The following is an 18,683-nucleotide window of genomic DNA, read 5'->3' as shown; positions in this document are numbered from 1 at the left end:
CCGGGGGGCTCTGCTCGGACCCGAGGGGGAACGGGGACAAACCCCGGCCCCCATTCCCGGCAGGGCATCCCCGGTGCGGCGGCGGAGAGAGGGACAGAGGGACAGAGGGACAGAGGGGCAGCGGCTCCGGCCCGGCGGGGGCTCCGCGGGCGGGCAGGCAGCAGTGGCGGGGCTCCCTCCCCGCTTCTTGGCTTTTTGCTTTGGGTTGTTCCTTTATTTTCCCTTTTTTTTTTTTTTTTTTTTTTTTAATTTTCAGACGTTAAATTCTTTTGCAAACATTCATGCCTTAGGAAGGGCTGGAACAAAGCTCAGCTGCTCCAACCGGTCGGACAGGTAAGCAGACTTGTTGACACCGTTATGTTTGCAGCACGCATGCTCCTTCCCAAGTTTCCTGGTGCATTTTTCTATTCCACCTTATGAAACTTTCCTCCCCCCCCCCCCCCACCCTTCTCCCCTCTCCTCCCCTCCCCTTCCCCTCCCCGCGCCTCCGCGGCTCTGCCCGGTGCGTGCGGTCCCGCTCCCCCGGACGGCAGCGCGGCCCCGTCGGGGCGGGCGGCGGGGCTGAGGCTCCGCTCCGTGCCCAGCCGTGCCCAGCCGTGCCCTCGCCATGCCCAGAGCCTTCCTGGTGAAGCGCCGCAGCCCGCAGCCCGCCGTGCGCAGCTGGGATGGGCTGCCCGACGAGGAGAGAGCCGACACCTACATCCCAGGTACGGCCCGGACGGACGGAGCCGGCGGGGTCCCGGCGCTCCGCGGAGGGGGAGACGGGGGAAGGGGGATTTACCGGGCCGGAGGAGCCCCGAGGGGGCGGGCAGCGGCTTTAGAGAGAGCTGGGTGAAATACAGTGGAGGGGACAGGGACAGCGCTCCGGGGAAAGTGCCCGGGCAGCGGTGCCAGCCCCGCCGGGCAGCGTGTCCCACCCGGGGATGGCGGGGCGGGGAGCGGATCTGGGGGGGAATGAATGTCTGTCTGTGTGTGTGTGTGTGTGTGTGTGTGTCCAGGAAGGTGGGAAACCTCGTTTGCATGAGAAAGGTGGCTGGGGGAGGAGGAGAAGGAAGGACCCAGGGCGGGCGGGGGTGATGTACTCCTGGCCTCCCCCTCTCCTCCTCCCGCTCCTCCTGCCCTTGCCCGGGGTATAACGGGAAGGCGGCGGAGCTGGCTTGTTTGAACTTTGGGACCGTTCGTGTTTGAGTTTCCGATTGCAGCGTGAGCCGGGGATCCTCCCCCGCCGCCGGCGGCCCGCCCGCAGGTTAAACACCGGGGCCCGCCGGCTCCTGCCCGGCCCTGCCCGCGGTCCCCCCGCTTTATCGCATCCCCACCCCTCCGCAGGCGGCATCGGCTGCGTGCTGCTGGGCTACGAGGACAGCTGCAGCCTGGAGAGCAGCGGCAGCAGCAGCGGCGGCACCCGCGACGCCGAGCCCAGCGATCCCCCGACGCCGCAGGCTGCCCCCGGCGAGCTGGGCACCGGCGGCGCCGTGCTGCTGGACCTGGCCGGCCAGCGGCCCGTGGTCAGGTCAAAAATCAAGGTAAATGCCTGTATCCACACCCCGACCATCTCTGGCAGTGGGGTGACCCCTGCTCAAGGTCAAGGCCTGGCACTGCCCGGGGACGCCAGGTGACAATCCCGCACAGCGGTGACAGCAGCTGTCCCGCACACCGAGGTGAAGGCCAGCCCGCTGTTGGGTGGCAGCGGCAGGGAAAGCCCCCTAAGCGATGTGTCACAATCTTCCAGCGCCCTTTGCCTTCTCTTATCCTTGCCCGGGATGTGCTGCCCCTGACCTGCTTGGCTCGGGTCCCACGGGAGCGCTGAACCAGCCGGGAAGGAGCAGCCCTGGCAGCACGGAGTCGTGCCCCACGGTGCGTGGGTGGATCGTGCTCCTTAGCGTGGGGCCTCCTTAAAAGCTGCCTGCTGGGCTGTGCTCAAGCCTTCTCCAAGGAGGGCTGGGGTGACCCTTCATGCTGCCCCCTATCAAGACAGCAGATAAAGGTTCTCCTCCATGGCTGTGAAGGACCATTGCCACCTTGAGGTGGACCTGCGGGTTTGGGTGAAATGGAGCAATCATCTGCCCACGGACTTTGCTGAGGGGCAGGAGCTCTGGCTGCACAGCCAGCACAGCAGCGCAGGGATTTCCCCTCCCTCCCAAGGCTGGGAGAAGGCAAATGGTGCCTCAGATCCTCGTGGTACCTGAGAATCCAACACCGAGTGAGCTCCTGATCCCTCTGTGAGCATCCAGGGTGTCCCAGGCCACCCCAGCGCTCGGCAGGAGGAGATGTGTTTACCACTGGTGGTTAACACCTCGTTAAACCCTGGCTGCCGCTGTGCGGGATGGAGCTGTAAAGATTACCATTGTCTGTGCCGGGCTGACAGCTTTTCTGTCGCCGTGCTCTGAAGTGCCATGATTAGGTTTCACCCCGATTATATGCAGCTGCTTGAGGTGGAGTCATAGCGGTGTTGCCCAACAGAGTCTTCCCAGATGGCTCCCCCTCCAGTTTCACACCTCGTGGTTTCACAGCTGCCGGTTTTTTTTAATTTTTCTTTACATTTTCGAGTAGCGTTGCTTTAGTAGTAAGCAGAGGAGGAGGACCGGGAAAAATAATTGGCTCTTCAGGAAAGAGAAACCCCAGACGTATTCCTGTCCTTGTGAAAAGCCCGCCCTGCTGCTGTTTGACTTTGACCCACTTTGTATAATTTAACCTGGGCTGTTTGTGACTGGCACAGCAAAACCTTTCAGCGGAGCTGGGCTTTTCAGCCGATGGATGTGGTCTTGTCTGCTCTGCTGGCTTTCCCTCATCCCTGGCGTCTAACAGGGGGCATGTCCGTGTGTTCCACCAGGAATAATTAAACCAGCAGCGCAGTATTTACATTTTCCAGGCATTCCAGATCTTCCCAGGAGCTGAATCATCAGTGTCTTCTTTAGTCGAGTTATGTCATGGTGCTGGCACAATGCTTTTGGTGCCAGGAGTGGGAATGAGATTACCCCCTAATGTCACTTTGCTGTTAATTAACGAGACACCAACGGGGCGAGATTAGGGCCATTGTTTCAGTCTTTGCTGAGACAGCACAATGTGCCTTGGGTTTATCTCTCCAAAACCACCTTTTTTATCACTGCTGGCTGGTTTTAGAGGGACCTGGGGCAATTGGAGGTGTGACTGGTGAAGGCAGCACATAAAACAGCTCTTTGGCACCAGAGAGGACTTCCCTTCTCCATCCAGGGCATCAGCAGGAGCAAGAAAGGTGATCAAAGCCTAACTCTTTTGTTCATGGATGTAGCTGGATAAGGGTTGCTACCCCTGGAAGGAAACCACTGCACAGAATTTGTTTTAACCCCTGAATCCAAGCTGGCCAGAGATTCCTCAGTCCCAAACTGTGCACATTAAATCCCCCACTTGATCACAAAGAGGTTGTGAAGGTTTCACCCAGCGGGAAAATCCTGAATGCTTTCACTTTCCGTTTTTAATATACCCCCCCTTTTTTTTTTTATTTTAATGCCACAATAAGCCCTGCTTGTTTTGCTTTATTCCTCCTGCTGGTTCATCCCCATGCTCACACAGTCCTCCTCTCCCACTCCCCAGTTCACCACGGGCACCTGCACCGATGCTGCCCTGCACAGCTGCGAGCTGTGTGGCAAAGGATTCCGCCTGCAGAGGATGCTCAACCGGCACATCAAGTGCCACAGCCAGGTGAAGAGACACTTGTGCACCTTCTGTGGAAAAGGCTTCAACGACACCTTTGATTTGAAGAGGCATGTCCGGACCCATACTGGTGAGAATGGGATCCCTGGGGACCTGCGGGAGGCTCTGGGAGAAGGGGTGGGATGGGACAAGGAGAGGGTGAGTGTGACCTGGTGGGATCATAACATGAGGGCCTGGTTAACAACATTTGCCAAAAATTGTGGGGGTTTTCGAGAAAAGGGGAAGATGGAGTGTGTGTGTTGTGGACAGAGAAAGTCCGGGGAATGACGAAATCTGAGGAGAATTATTGCAATCCTGAGGGTGCAGGACCTGCCATCCACACCTGGTGTAGACACAACCATGGGCTGCCATGCCTGGGACAGCAAGGCTGGGATAACCTCCCAATAACCTGCCTGGGATAACCCACCTGGGATAACCCCCCTGGATAACCTGCCTGGGATAACCCCCCTGGATAACCTGCTTGGGATAACTATCCATAACCTGCCTGGGATAACCCCCCAGGATAACCCGCCTGGGATAACCCCCCCAATAACCTGCCTGGGATAACCCCCCCAGGATAACCTGCCTGGGATAACCCCCCAATAACCTGCCTGGGATAACCCCCCAGGATAACCCACCTGGGATAACCCCCCCCAATAACCTGACTGGGATAACCCCCCAGGATAACCCTCCTGGGATAACCCCCCCAGGATAACCCACCTGGGATAACCTGCCTGGGATAACCCCCCAATAACCTGCCTGGGATAACCCCCCTGGATAACCCACCTGGAATAACCCCCCAGGATAACCTGCCTGGGATAACCCCCCAGGATAACCTGCCTGGGATAACACCCCAGGATAACCCGCCTGGGATAACCCACCCAATAACCTGCCTGGGATAACCCCCCAGGATAACCCTCCTGGGATAACCCCCCCAATAACCTGCCTGGGATAACCCCCCCAGGATAACCTGCCTGGGATAACCCCCCAGGATAACCCACCTGGGATAACCACCCTGGATAACCTGCCTGGGATAACTCCCCCAGGATAACCTGCCTGGGATAACCCCCCAATAACCTGCCTGGGATAACCCTCCCAATAACCTGCCTGGGATAACCCCCCAATAACCTGCCTGGGATAACCCTCCCAATAACCTGCCTGGGATAACCCTCCCAATAACCTGCCTGGGATAACCCCCCAATAACCTGCCTGGGATAACCCTCCCAATAACCTGCCTGGGATAACCCCCCTGGATAACCTGCCTGGGATAACCACCCCGGGACAGCAAATCGCTGCAGTTATCCGCGCAGGAGCTCCATGAAAACGCTTTGCCCTCTAGAGGCAACGAGCAGCAGTTTCCGGGGGATTTTGCTGTAGGGAGCTTCTCCAGCTGATTGCTGTGCAGGATGGTTTCTGGTTGGAGGTGTGACTGGTGAAGGCAGCACATAAAACAGCTCTCTGGCACCAGAGAAGATTTCCCTTCTCCATCCAGGGCATCAGCAGGAGCAAGAAAGGTGCTCCAAGCCTAAGTCCTTCTGTTCATGGATGTAGCTGGATAAAGGCTGCTACTCCTGGGATGAAACCACTGCACAGAATTTGTTTCAACCCCTGAATCCAAGCTGGCCAGAGATTCCTCAGTCCCAAACTGTGCACATTAAATCCCCCACTTGATTTCAAGGAGATTGTGAAGGTTTCACCCAGTGGGAAAATCGTGAATGCTTTCATTTTGAATGCTTTGATCCCGTCAGGATGGGATTCTGGCTTGATTTTGGAAATGTCTGGAGGAAGCAGAGTGTGGTTCACGCTGTGCCTCCCCCAGGCTGCAGGATGTGCTGTCTGTGGCCACTCTGCTGTGGGGTCAGTTCCTGAGTCCATCCCAAATCACAGTGATAGTGTTTCTGTTGCCCCAAATCCAGCTCACTTTTCCCACAAGTTGTTACCCTAGCCTGGAGCAGGGAGAAGGCTGCTGGTTTGATTGGATTTTTTAAAAATTTGTTCCCCTGGTGGAAGCAATGGCTTAAATAAACATCCACCCCATCCTCTGCAAGGGCAATGCTTCCTGGTGGCCAGGCTGGCTGTGCTCAGCAGGCTTTGACTTTGCACTGTTGGGCACCCAGGAGGTGCATCTACCACATCTCACAGGCACATCCCATCTTCCCAGATGTGTGCTCACCCAGTGGGAGTGGAGATCATTTGGGCTTGCTCTGCAGAGCCCCTTTAACCAGGTGAACTGCTAGAAGTGACACAAGGATGTTTTTAGGCAGGAGCTGTTTCTTAGCAGTAGAGCCCCCAGACCAATGGCACCTGTTTGGATGGGAAGGCATTGTCTGGAGCCAATGTTTTGGGCTGTTTGGGTTTGTTTGCAAAGCTTTCATGTGGGAAGGAGAGCTGCCACTGAGGTATGGAGTCAGTGCTTCCAAAAGAAGTGATTTTTCAAGCTGTCTCCTCATCAGAGTCAAAAAATAAACCCAAGAAGGTCTCTGGTCAGAATAATTTAAAATGATTCCTACATGATTTTAAATGATTCCTAAGTGATGAAGAGGTTCCCACAGCCCTAATGGGCTGTGCCATCCCGGCATTGCCCTTTCTGTGCTTGTGTTCCTGCCTGTGGAGTGCTGGAGCAGGCACCAAGGATGGTGGAGGTTTAAATTGCCTCACATGAGCACAAAACTGCTTTTTGTGTGTGAATCCTAATGAAGGTTTGGGCTTTCACTCCAACTGCAGTTTAATGAATGGAAATGAAGCAATTTCACATCAGCAGGCATTAGGAAACTGCTGTCTTGATAGTTTAATCTGGTGCACTGGAATAACATCTTTTAACTAAACAAAAATGCAGTTGAGATGCTGCTTATTGGAACTTCTAATTAGCTTGGATTTCTGCTAGATAGATCTGAGTGGTAACTCAATGCAATCACAAAGTTACAACTGTCTGAGCAATAAGGCTCACCATAGGATCTTCCAGACCCTGGCATTCCACCTTCCCTGGGGAAAAGAGGGGTTTTGAGGATGGTCTTTGCTAGGAAACTTACAGATCTAGTCTAGTAAGCAGAATTCCTGCTGGTTTAGGTTCTTTCAAGTGTTGCTAAATCCTCAGCTCTTTAAGCACTGGGAGAGTTGTTGTTAAATCAGTGTTGATTGGTGGTAAAATTGATTTTTGTGGTGTTGGTTGTCTGGGCTTTCAAATTACAAGCCAGTTTCTTCCTTCTCCGGAAACACACAGAGTTATTTCTTTCATCTTCCTGCACTTCTCTAGAATTTGTAATCTCAGTCATCAAAACTGTATGGTATGAAAGTACTTGGGATTGCTGCTGTTCACTGAAGCCTTGTTAAACCAAAGAGAAAAATTAAAATTTTACCAAGGCAGAAATTTTCATTCATTATAAGAGCTGAAATGGATAGTTTTATCCAATCATAGGATTTCAAACAGTTAGGGGTGTAAAATAAGTTTTGCAGGAGTTGATAATGGCTGCCTTAGGACCAAACCACTGATGGGCATCTGTTATCCTCAGCACCTGCTGGGGATAACTTTCCTAGGTTTTCTATGCCTAAATATATAAACCCATAGCTTGAAAGGAGGATGCTCTGTTTAGACAGACAGCTCCTTGGGCTGCTGGGTATCTCAGCAGCTGATGTGCCAGAGCCTTGCTCTTGGCTGGCTGTAGGAGACCAGACACAGGTGACACAACAGATGACACAACCTATTGTATTTGCAGGGACGCTCATGGCAGGGAGGAATGATGCATCTGACTCCATGTTCTCAGAAGGCTAATTTATTACTATATTTATATTATATTATAACCCCCCCAATATATAATATAATATAATGTAATATAATGTAATGTAATATAATGTAATATAATGTAATATAATGTAATATAATATAATATTATATAGCATTATATTGTATTGTATTACATTACTTACAGTATAGTATATCATATATCATAGTATATCATAGTATAGTATATCATATCATAGTATATCATAGTATAGTATATCACATTATATTAATATCATACCATATCACACTATATTATATCATACTATATTACTTTACATTACATTATACAGAAAGGATATTTACTGAATGTTAAAAAGATAATAATGAAAACTCATGACTCTAGAAAGAGTCCCGACACAGCTTGGCCCTGATTAGCCAATGAGCAAAACAACTCACACCAGAATTCAATGAAAGAATCACCTGTGGGTAAACAATCTCCATGTGAGCACAACACAAGAAAAGCAAATTAGACAATCATTGTTCTCCTTTTTCTCTGAGGCTTCTCAGCTCCCTAGGAAGAAAACCCTGAGTAAAGGGAATTTTCAGGAACGCCACAGTAACCTCTGTCTTTCCCGCTGCAGGCATTCGTCCCTACAAGTGCGAGGTTTGCAACAAGGCCTTCACGCAGCGCTGCTCGCTGGAGTCGCACCTGCGGAAGATCCACGGCGTGCAGCAGCACTACGCCTACAAGCAGAGGAGGGACAAGCTGTACGTGTGCGAGGACTGCGGCTACACGGGCCCCACGCAGGAGGAGCTGTACCTGCACGTCAGCGGTGTCCACCCCGGCAGCGCCTTCCTGAAGAAAACCTCCAAAAAACTCGCAGCTGTTCTGCAAACCAAGCTCAGCCCCGTGCTGCAGAGGAACTCCAAAGAGGAGGGCAAGGACGAGTGACGCTCGCCGGCGGGAATGAAGTTTACATGCAGGACTATGGATCTTATTTTTTTTAAGAACTATTTTGAAAGAAACGCCTGAAATTAAAGGGATGCTTTTGTTAACGGGACTCTTGATGTTGGTAAAACCTCATTTGACAGAAATATTCCCATTCAGACTTTTTTTTTTTTTTTTTTTTTTTATCTGGCCAATAAAAACAGAATGCTTGCAAAGGCTGTCGCCTCTCAGATGGCGTATTTACTGAACTGGCATTTGGGCAGCCTGTTTTCTGTCAGGTCTGAACACCCCTGACAAATGAGTTCTCCTTTCCCCAGGTGTATTTGTATTTTGTAAAGTGAATAACTGCTACCTCCCATGCAAATTACTTATGAGAGGTTTGGGTGAAAATGTTGGATAAGAATGCTGCTGGTACACGGTTCTATGCAATTGAATTAATTTACATGCCTTAAGAGCAGGAGTGCATTGTATCATCCAGTGAGCTACAAAGTGCAAGTACCCTCAGCTCTGCCCCCTGTGCAGCCTGCTAACAATTTATGGAAGTGTGATCCGAGGTGAGTTCAAACTCTTCCCAAAGGATGCAGAATGTTTTCTTCTCAAAATTTCTCCACTATTATTCTAGGGCAGACTTTTTGTTGTGTCTTAAGTACTTGAAGCCATGAACTTACTTTTATCATGTTGATATACAAGTGAAATCTGGTGTTCCTGGATCTGCTGTGCTCACTTGGAGGATTATTACCACATCTCTTTTAAATTACACCAACAGCAACCCAGAAACCCAAAGAAAGCACTGTAATGACTTGAAATTAAGTATTTTCTGTCATGATGAAATGCAATTTTGTGCATATTTTACGGTGTGTGTGTGTTTTTTGTGTCTTTTATATTCAAGTGCCTGTTCATTAGTACAACAATGGAAATGGGGACTGAGCCTGTGTCTGCTTCAGGAGATCAGTGCAAAGCTGCAGGCACCAATCCTCTGTGACCACTCCAAGTGTAGAAGCCTCCTCCCACCTAAAATACCAAGTCAGGACTTTTACAGTCATTGCTGCTAAAATGAGATATTTTGAGCAACTTTGTAAGAATTGTAAAAAAATCTTTTCAACTTCAGGTTTTGTACTGGCACCTGCTTGGGTTTTTGTGGAGAAAACATCCTAAGGATGTTAATGCTTTAATCAGCACAAATGTTGCTGCTCGAGACCTTGAAAATGAGGATAATAAAGTGATGCTACTGTGTTAAGAACAAACTTATCCTATGTAGCAGGAAAGTTTGTAGAACACTGTATTAAATGGGAAGTTGCTGGGGAAAAGAAAACATCTGAGGTAAATGAGAAGATCCTAACTCTGCAGAAAGCTAAAGCTTGTACACTGACCCCCAGGCCTTGTAACTGAGCAGTGTAAAGGGAAGGTTGCTCACTCTGCAGTGGGATTAATGTTCACCTGACTGCATGGGATTTGTGTGCTCAGCTCTGCTGAAACCTCAGCCTTTCCCTGGCACAGCAGACCTGGGGCTGAACCCTTGGTCTCCAGCCAGAGCCATGTTCTGTGTTGGTTTTTCATCCCTCCAGCACCTCATGTTGCTTTGGCTCTCCCCCCAGCGTCAGTGCCACAGCACATCCCTGCTGACAGAAGCACAGGCACAGTGAGCTGGGCACAGAAAGGACTCACAACAAAAGAGAAAGGGAGCAGGTAGCAGGCCACAGGGAAAAAGCCATCCTGGATGGAGAGCAGAGCTCTGGATGTCAGAGTTGGAGTAACCACCCTGGCTGCCCAGCAAGTTTTCCTGCAGAGGACAGACCGTGCCTGTAGCAGTGCCCTGGGTGCATCACTGTAACAGTCTGGCAGCTTCACTGAAACTGGTCACAAAGTGTCTTTGGGTTTGTGTGACACCGGTGACAGGCACCTGCCAGTCCTGTTCAAGGACAAACCAGCCTGTGCTGCTCCAGCAATGCTCCCACAGCTCAGCCAGGGCTGCCCAAGGCAGCAGCCAGGCTCTCAGAAGTGCCAGACACAGTGACTCCCAGCACTGCTGTTTTTGAGGGCTGTCTGCCTCCTCCTGGCTCCATGAGGTACAGACTCACTGGGACTGAGGGTCACAAACTGCCTTTGCAGCCAGCCTTCCTCAGGCACGAGGTTCTGGCTGATTTTCTTAAAGCTCAGGGGTTGGTCATAATTTTATTTGTAAGCTGCAGTGTTATTGTGAAAACTCACACATACAAGTCATACAAGACAAAGAGAATGAGGAAAAAAAATTTCCAGAACAATACTGCCTGACACGATCAAGGCTTATTCTCTGCTTTACAGACTTGATTTTATGCACTTCAAAAGTAAAAATTCTGTTTCAAAACATTTATTCACAAACTTATTTGAAAACAAACAAACAAACAAACAAACAAACAAAAAACCAAAGAGAAACCTATAAAAAACAGTCCCCAAAACCCAACTAGCAGCTCTTCACCCCTCAGAAGGCTCTGCTTTGATACAGAAGCTCACTCATGTGGTACTGGGGATGGTTATACAGGATGGGCTCCTCGTTGGCTCAGGCCCACAGCAGAGCCAGGAGAGCTCAAGGCAGTGGCAGCACAGAGCTCCCAAGCCAAGGCACACAGCCCCATCTCACAGTGCTTTTCTGTGGGCTGGGTGCAAAACACCTGCAGGAGGAGCCACCAGCAGCAGCCAACATTCCCACCTCTCAGAACACCCGCTGGAAATTTCTGGGAGTGTTGGCTCCAATTCTGCTCCTCTCTTGCTGAGCCACTTCTGCTAAGTGGCCACTTTGCTGTACTGTTCTAAATAAGAACTAATGAGGACTTTCCTTGCAACTCTCAGCACAGGTTTTTCTTACAGCTGTAGCTATAAGAAAAACCACAAATAATAACAAGCCTGATGATGGCATGAGCAAGAACTGACTGAAACCCAGTGTACTACATCCACTTCTTTATCATTTGCATTTCTCTCAGCTCATACATCACAAATGGCGTTTTGCTTTAGTTCACCAACTTAATTTTTAAAGACTCAGTTCTGCAACTTTAATTTGTGATTTTTGAGGAAAAGAAAAAAAGATTATTTGATCAAGCAGTTTTTCTTGATAGTAGAAACTTTTCTATCAACCCCAGGCTGTAGAAACTGTGTGGGATAAAAAGAGAGGCCAAATAAGTTGGCTTTTTTCTGCCTGGACCACTGAGGTCACCTACAATATAAGGAAACAGATATTCCCCATTTGAAAGTTACTTTTTGGGAGGGGAGAGAGGGGAGCCTGGCTAGTAAGAAATTAGCTGAAGTTACACAAAAAAGAACATGAAAGAAAGTTCTTCCTTTGTCTCTGGCCACTTGCTTGTGCTCAGCGTGGGTCAGTTTTGTCCCTGTACTCCTCCAGGCGCAAGAGCCACTTGTTCCAGTACTGAGAGCACAGGTCAGGGTCCATGAAATGCGGGTGTGCCGGGGATCCATCCTTGTAGGCAACCACCACGAGCCCACAGCGAACCTGCAGCACAAACAGGGCTGTCACAAACCTGTGTGCAAGCCTAGGAGCTAAACCTCACTGTAAAACAGCTTCCAACATGCACAGCTCACATAAGGAATGGGGAATAAACACTTGGAGACTTAACATTCAAATGCTCCAAAAACCCCCAGCCCAAAGCTCCAGTGAAAACCAGGGGATGAACTCTGAGGATGAGTGATATTTAAACCCTGCAGATGCCAGGAAAATTGCCAGAGACTGCGGAGTTTTTGCCTGGGGCTATACAACCAGGTTGATGCCACCCTCCAGCTTCAGTCTGGATAGAAATGGTTACTTAGGTATGTTCTGACATCTTTCATACATGACAAACCCCAAATCCCAAGCAGACAGTGGGGGGGCAGGAACCTACTAGCAGAATTCCAGGCCATATTTCACTCTGTCAGGATCATGTCTGTGGAGTGCTTGTGCTCACTGACCTCCACAGTATTCTAGAAAGTCCTTTGCACAGCATACAAACTACCCTGCTGTCTGCTGCTTTGTATTTTCCCCCTTCAATATCTGTACTGAGGTAAAAATCCTTCAGGCCAAGCAGGCAGGTTAGAATTGCTTTTGGGGTCTTTAAAAACATTATTCCACAGTCTTCTGATGAAGTGATTTCCAACATTGCTTTTCCCTGAGGAAACACAGGACAGCCCCCAGACACCAAGTGCATCACTCAGTCCCTCATTTGCTAGTGGGATACAGCAGGACAGGATGCAGGCAAGACCCTCCCACACCATTTCATTGTTTGCAGGTTCTTCTGCTTTATTTCCTCTCCTGCCCCTTCCTACTCTTAACACAAGCAAAAACCACTCAGCACAGAGCACAGGGGATTGCCCACATGCCAAGTACCTGGGAGTTCATCTGAGCATCCCCTGCTCCCACTGAGCACTCCCTTAAAACCACTGAAAATTCACCACTGGCAGCCAAGGGCAGCAGGATCAGCAGGAGCAGTGGAATTATTTCACAGTATTATTCACACCTTAACCTGATCTCAGACTGGGCTCCTTTGTTACAAATCCTACCAACACTTCCATGGTGGGCAGCAGGTTCTAAAGGCAGGAAGAAATGAGGATCACACAGGCATTGCTGCTTGTCTTGGCATGCAGCAGGCCTACTGACCTGGAAGTTATAGTTGGCATCATGATTTATGGCTCCAATATATGCTGCAACCTGTAATGGGTTGTCATAAGTATTCTGCAGAAATGGTTTTGGCTTCTCTGAAGTTTTCCAGTCGATCACACACAGCTGGCCCCTGCACAGGAGAGCAAGACAGGACAATGGTTTAAACTTAAGTTTAGTCTCAGGTAAGAAATAAAGGAGACAGCACATAAAGACTTTTCACTCTCAGCCTGTTTCCCCATGATGTCACTGAACAAGTCTCTTTCACACTGGCAGTTTAGATCCTAAAAACCAAACTAGAACTAGATTACTCAAACCTGCTGCAGCTCCTGGAAAATGCAGACAATCGCTTGAACCTGTCCCTTCTCCAGCAGGGAGCTCCCCACCAGGAAAACAGCACTGAGGATCATCCAGGGGAGTTCCTCCAGCCTGCCAGTCCTAGAGATCTGTCCACTCAGTCACACCCTGGCCCCCACAGCATCACAGCACAGGGGTTTAGGAAGGGCACTCACTGATACTTGGCCACGCAGTCGACCAGGCCCAGGTACTGCAGGCTCTCGTGGTGAACTCCGCTCTCCAGAGCCTTCACCTCGCTGATGTCCTCCAAGACACCTTCCACACTGGATAGGTAGCCAGCCACCGCATCATCTTCACCCTGCTCCCTGGCTGCTGTCTCTCCAGACAGGAATATTGATTCCAAAGCTGAATGGAAGAGCTCCCCCTGGAGAAAAAGATCTAAGAAAAATGGGAAAAGTCCTTTATGGTATTTGCAGGCAATGTCCTGACGAAGGCAGAAATGGTGCATCTGACTCCATGTTCTCAGAAGGCTAATTTATTACTTTATAATACTTGTTTATATTAAAAAATACCATACTAAACTATACTCAAGAATACAGAAAAGATACTTAATGCTAAAAAGATAATAATGAAAACTCGTGACTCTCTCCAGAGTCCTGACACAGCTTGGCACTGATTGGCCAAAGAGCAAAAACAACTCACACCAGAAACCAATGAAACAATCACCTGTGGGTAAACAATCTCCAAACACATCCCACATGTGAGCAAAACACAGGAGAAGCAAATGAGATAAGATTTGTTTTCCTTTTCTCTGAGGCTTCCAGCTTCCCAGGAGAAAAATCCTGGGCAAAGGGGTTTTTTCACCCCCTCACCTTTTAGACATTACTTTGGATTTGTATCCTACATATTCCACAATGTAGCTCTTAAACCAGTCCCAATTTCTGTACTGAAAAATTGTACTGAGGGTGTGGGGAGAAGGGAAAGAAACAGAAAATAAATTGTCAGTAGGGAAATTGGTATTCCTTTAGTAATGCTTCCTTTACTGTTTTAGTCTCACTGATTACTGACACATACACTGGATAAATCAAAGTTACTGAAAAACCTCACCATAAACAGCAGGATACACTGGTTTTTAAAGGCTCAGGACTGTAGGAGTTCAAAATGTCTGTTTCCATCTTGTTACAAAGTAGCTTTGTAACTACAAAGAAGCGCAGTAACATCATCTGGAAAATACCTATTTCTAATTAGATACTGGCAAATTGAGAACTAAAGGAAAGTCAGGATTGAGCAAAGTATGCCTACAGTCTGCCTCTCATTTTCTACAAATTTCTAAATCCATTTTAGTGGTCCCAGAACAAAGACAGAGCTTAGGCTCGTTGGTAACAGGTACACTCACAATGTGCTCTCATGAAATGGAAACAACCTCATGGATTTCCAAACCACTCATCCCATTGTAGCTGCCAGCAATCCAAACTACAGCTTCTATTCTACAATCCCACTGTGGCTAGACTTACTTTTGGTGTACTCTTCAAATCCCTCTTTTCCAAGCTCCTCTATCATCTTCTGCTTCCATTTTTCCAGATAGAAGACTTGCTGGGGAGAGAGGGTTTGCTGAAGGATGCGGGTAACGCTGGGCAGCTTCGCTCTTTGCAGCCTGATTTTCATGGGCACCTTTGAGTCACTGCTGGCAGGAAGAATTCTCTTGCTGGGGTTTATTAAAGGAACCCAATTCTTGGGAGTTCTTGTCCCAGCTTTAATTGGAGGTGTGTGTTTAGCTGGTGGCCCATATAACAAATTGTCTTCCTCAAGTATTGTCTCTGGGGTTTGGGCACTGGTTTTGTAAGATATAACAGAGTGGACCAAGTTCTTGTATTTTTCTTGGTCAACTTGGTCATAACTGTTCCCTTTTTTCTTTTTGCTGTAAACACAGGCAGAGGTAGACAGACACAAGTATGGGAATTGCTTTTGGCAAAATGGTATTTGAAAAAGCACTTCCAGGCTCCCTGGCTTCCTGGCCAGGAGCTGTAGGAATTGCATCCTGACAAGAAGTGGGTGTGAGCAGTTAGAGTTTTCTTCCTTCTGTCACCAACACTCTGTGGGTTACCATATTTGTTTCCTCCTGTGGAAAAAGAAATTTGTGATTTACAGAGTCATAAAACTCTGCCACCATCCTATTCTTGCCCTTTGCAAAGAAAGAACTGCTATGACCAAAGTGTCTTCACTTACCTTGTATCACCTTTATTCTTCAGATCAGTAAGATAAAAAACCAAGGAGCAAGGAAAAGAGGAAATGCTCCTGAAAAGAACAGCCTGCCAAATGTGAAATCTGAATCACTTGAGGATTTGTTGCAAGCAGCTAAAGCTGCATCACAGGACATCCCTACAGCAACAGTACCAGAACTGCCATGGAGGCAGGGACAAAAACCAGATCTGCCAAGAAAAACCCCAAAAGAGGGAGGGTGAAATTAAAGTTATTAAAGTTACACAGAGGACAATGAGCCAATCCACTGCTGTGAGGTATTAAAACTCTGAAGTTTATAGAGAATAACCAACTTAAGGAGATTGTGGGGAACCTTACAGGGTATAAACCCACCATTTTCTTCTGTATCACTAGGAGAAAACAGCAGCAGTATATATATATATATATATATACACAATTGTGAGACTTGAAGTTAGAAAAGGCAAAGAGAAACCACATGGCACTACAAATATTTTCAGATTCAAAGAATTTTTTTTAAAGTTCAGAATAAAATATAAACACATTTTTCCAAACCAAGTTTCAAGCATAGCTCTGCTCAAAGCCACTTAGGAAATTTAAGAGCAAGAATAGCATATAAGTAATACCATGCTCAGCACACCTTCCAGGCATGCACTGGAAGCCCTAGGAAGTTTTTTTGCACACATTTTTGGATAAAATGTAACACTTCCATAATGGCATTAACTTCATCAGTGCAGAAAAATGGATCCCTTCCCTCTGGGGGCTTCTCTCTTACTAGACCTTACAGGGTATAAACCCACAATTTTCTTCTGTATCACTAGGAGAAAACAGACAGCAGTATATATACAACTGTGAGACTTGAAGCTAGAAAAGGCACAGAGAAACCACATGCACTGCAAATATTTTCAGATTCAAAGAAAATTTTTAAAGTTCAGAATAAAATATAAACACATTTTTCCAAACACAGTTTCAAGCATAGTTGTGCTCAAAGCCACTTAGAAAATTAAAAGTAAGAACAGCCTACAAGCAACACAATGCTCAGCACACCTTCCAGGGATGCACTGGAAACTCTAGGAAGTTTTTTTTGCACACATTTTTGGATAAAATGTAACACTTCCATAGTGGCACTTCCTTCATCAGTGCAGAAAAATGGATCCCTTCCCTCTGGGGGCTTACCTGTAACTAGAGGTGCCAGAGTTGGGATTGAAAATGAAATAGGAAAAATTTATTCTTGTTCCTGTGTGACAGTACCCAAGCTTGTGGATTCCCAGGCTGCTGTCTGATGATTATTATGAACAGGCTCATTAATGGTCCCTGTGGACATGCACTAATCAGAACAGAGCAAATGCTGGGCCAGTGGCTGTGCCTTTGTCACATAAAGCCACAGCACAAAAGAAAAAGTTTTTTCTGGCTTTGTGCCACTGCAGGAAGCAAGAGGATGCCTGGATCAGCACAAATTCACTTGGGTTGAGCTGCTCCCTCAACACTTCCCAAGGAATAAATTTATACCAGATCAGTGCTTTGAATCATGGGGCTACTGAGATATGGAATATTACACGCTCCAGAGTTAACTTTAGTGCAGCACAGTGCTTCAGTGACTAGCAGGAATTCTGATTTTACAGCCTTTGTTGTGCTGGGGAATATACCTGTGGAATTTCCAGTACTTGTGGAAATGTTTGTGCAGTGTCCTGTTTTACAAAAGGAAAGAGGTTCTAGGGTTGCTAAGAAATAAGGAACCCTTGTGCCCTGCTGAATGAAGAACCACGTGTTTTTCAACAAATCACTAAAGTGGCATTTCTGTGCAGATAATAAGAAAGAAATTGAGTGGTCAGGATCTACTCTTGTACACAAAGAACAGAATTTAATTGAGATTTCCCCCTGGGGAAGTGCATCCCTTCTCTCTGGAAGCATTTGTGGTTGAAGACTGACAGAATTGCTTCAAGCGTTGCATGATGAGCCACAATGGAGAACTGAAAAAAATTAAAATAACTTGGAGCTAAAAAAAACCCAAGAGGACTTTACTGTCCCAAGCAAGTTGACTTTGCAGCTCCAACAATAACTGAGCTACCACAACTAAAGACTTTTTTTTCCAGTATAAGAATGAATGGTTTAACTGAAGGAAATAGGATTACTTATGGAAAAGTTCCCATCTATAAAAACCTACCTCCAGCTGTGGTTTTGCATAATAACCAGTTTGGCTTTTTCTCCACAGAAACCTATCCACCTAAAAAATAAAAACCAAAACAATGGCTTATTTCAGAGATAACAAAAAAGAGCACTCCCAAACACACCTACAGACCTGCTGCCCCTTGTCCCTAATTTGAGCAGACCAAATCCACTGAGGAAGGTATAACTGTGAGTTCCCCATAGTTTTCAAAATACATTATTGAACTATCCAGGTTAAAAGCACGCCTCCCTCTTTTGGGATGTTTAGAGCACAAAGAGAGACGAGACAACTCAGCAACCTCGTTTACAGCACAAACCTACAGCTGAGCTTTAGTTCAGTGTAGCTTCAACAGGCATCAGCTCCCAGTTCAAGCTCCATTCCCAGCACTAGGAAGGGAATTAGTGGGGAATAGGGCTGTAACACGAAATCAGCGCTTTTTACGATATATGATAGAGCTGGGCCAACACCAGTGACCACCAAGTGCCCTCGGGCAAATGAACTTTCTGTATGTGCCTGAAAATCCCAGTGCCGGACAGCCCGGGGGAAAACCTTGCGCTGAGCGGGGAAACCCACTGTGGCCAAGGAGCCCCGCCGGACGCGGGCATGGCCAGCCACGGCAGCCCGGCCATGCGGGCCGCTCACTGACGGACCCGAGGGCAGTGTGGGCCAAGGGAACACCAGCTCCTTTCCTCTTTCCCGTCTCTTTCCCGTCCCTTGTCCTTCCCTCGCCCTCAGGCCCGCCCGGCCCTTACGGCCCGCGGCTCCACGTTACCTCAGCCGCGCTTCCCGCCACTGTCGCGGGCGCCACCGCGCAGGCGCGCCCCGCCCACAGCCTCTGCCTCGCCCATCGCGCATGCGCCGCCCGCTGCCTCCTGGGACTTGTAGTTCTCCCGCACTCCCAGCCCCCAACCCTTTCCCCTTCGCTGAAGCGCCCCAAAAAGTGGCGAGAGGGGCGTGCCTGCTCTATCTCGCTCTCTTTTGGTAGTTTTTGAAAGGCTGTAAAGGAAAACAACCTAACTCTTTAAATACAAGCTGAAAAATAAAG

At 48.2% G+C, this 18,683-nt stretch overlaps 2 protein-coding genes across 3 annotated transcripts; one reads left to right on the top strand and one right to left on the bottom strand.

The window, feature by feature from the left end:
- Nucleotides 1-416: 416 nt before the first annotated feature.
- Nucleotides 417-9,439, top strand: OVOL2 (ovo like zinc finger 2). Its single transcript, XM_058802562.1, is given in 5 exon segments — nt 417-516; nt 519-707; nt 1,327-1,523; nt 3,571-3,760; nt 8,032-9,439. Coding segments are annotated over 5 exon segments (987 nt in total). The 3' UTR covers nt 8,343-9,439.
- A 1,196-nt stretch (nt 9,440-10,635) lies between these two features.
- Nucleotides 10,636-18,375, bottom strand: MGME1 (mitochondrial genome maintenance exonuclease 1). 2 transcript variants are annotated; one of them, XM_058802422.1, is made up of 6 exons: nt 18,212-18,375; nt 17,636-17,695; nt 14,769-15,373; nt 13,470-13,692; nt 12,958-13,090; nt 10,636-11,820 (listed from the first exon to the last, which is right to left on the bottom strand). In XM_058802422.1, the coding sequence occupies exons 3-6, from the start codon at nt 15,289-15,291 to the stop codon at nt 11,677-11,679; spliced, it is 1,023 nt and encodes a 340-aa protein (XP_058658405.1). In that variant the 5' UTR covers nt 15,292-15,373; nt 17,636-17,695; nt 18,212-18,375; the 3' UTR covers nt 10,636-11,676. The 2 variants fall into 2 exon arrangements, with proteins under 2 accessions (XP_058658405.1, XP_058658406.1); XM_058802423.1 differs by lacking the exons at nt 17,636-17,695; nt 18,212-18,375 and adding an exon at nt 16,648-16,817.
- Between the last annotated feature and the right edge of the window lie 308 nt (nt 18,376-18,683).

This window comes from Ammospiza caudacuta, chromosome 3 (genome assembly GCF_027887145.1).
Source record: "Ammospiza caudacuta isolate bAmmCau1 chromosome 3, bAmmCau1.pri, whole genome shotgun sequence".
Classification (NCBI taxonomy): domain Eukaryota; kingdom Metazoa; phylum Chordata; class Aves; order Passeriformes; family Passerellidae; genus Ammospiza; species Ammospiza caudacuta.
Note: the sequence above shows the minus strand (reverse complement) of the source record. Positions and strands in the feature narration are given on the sequence as shown.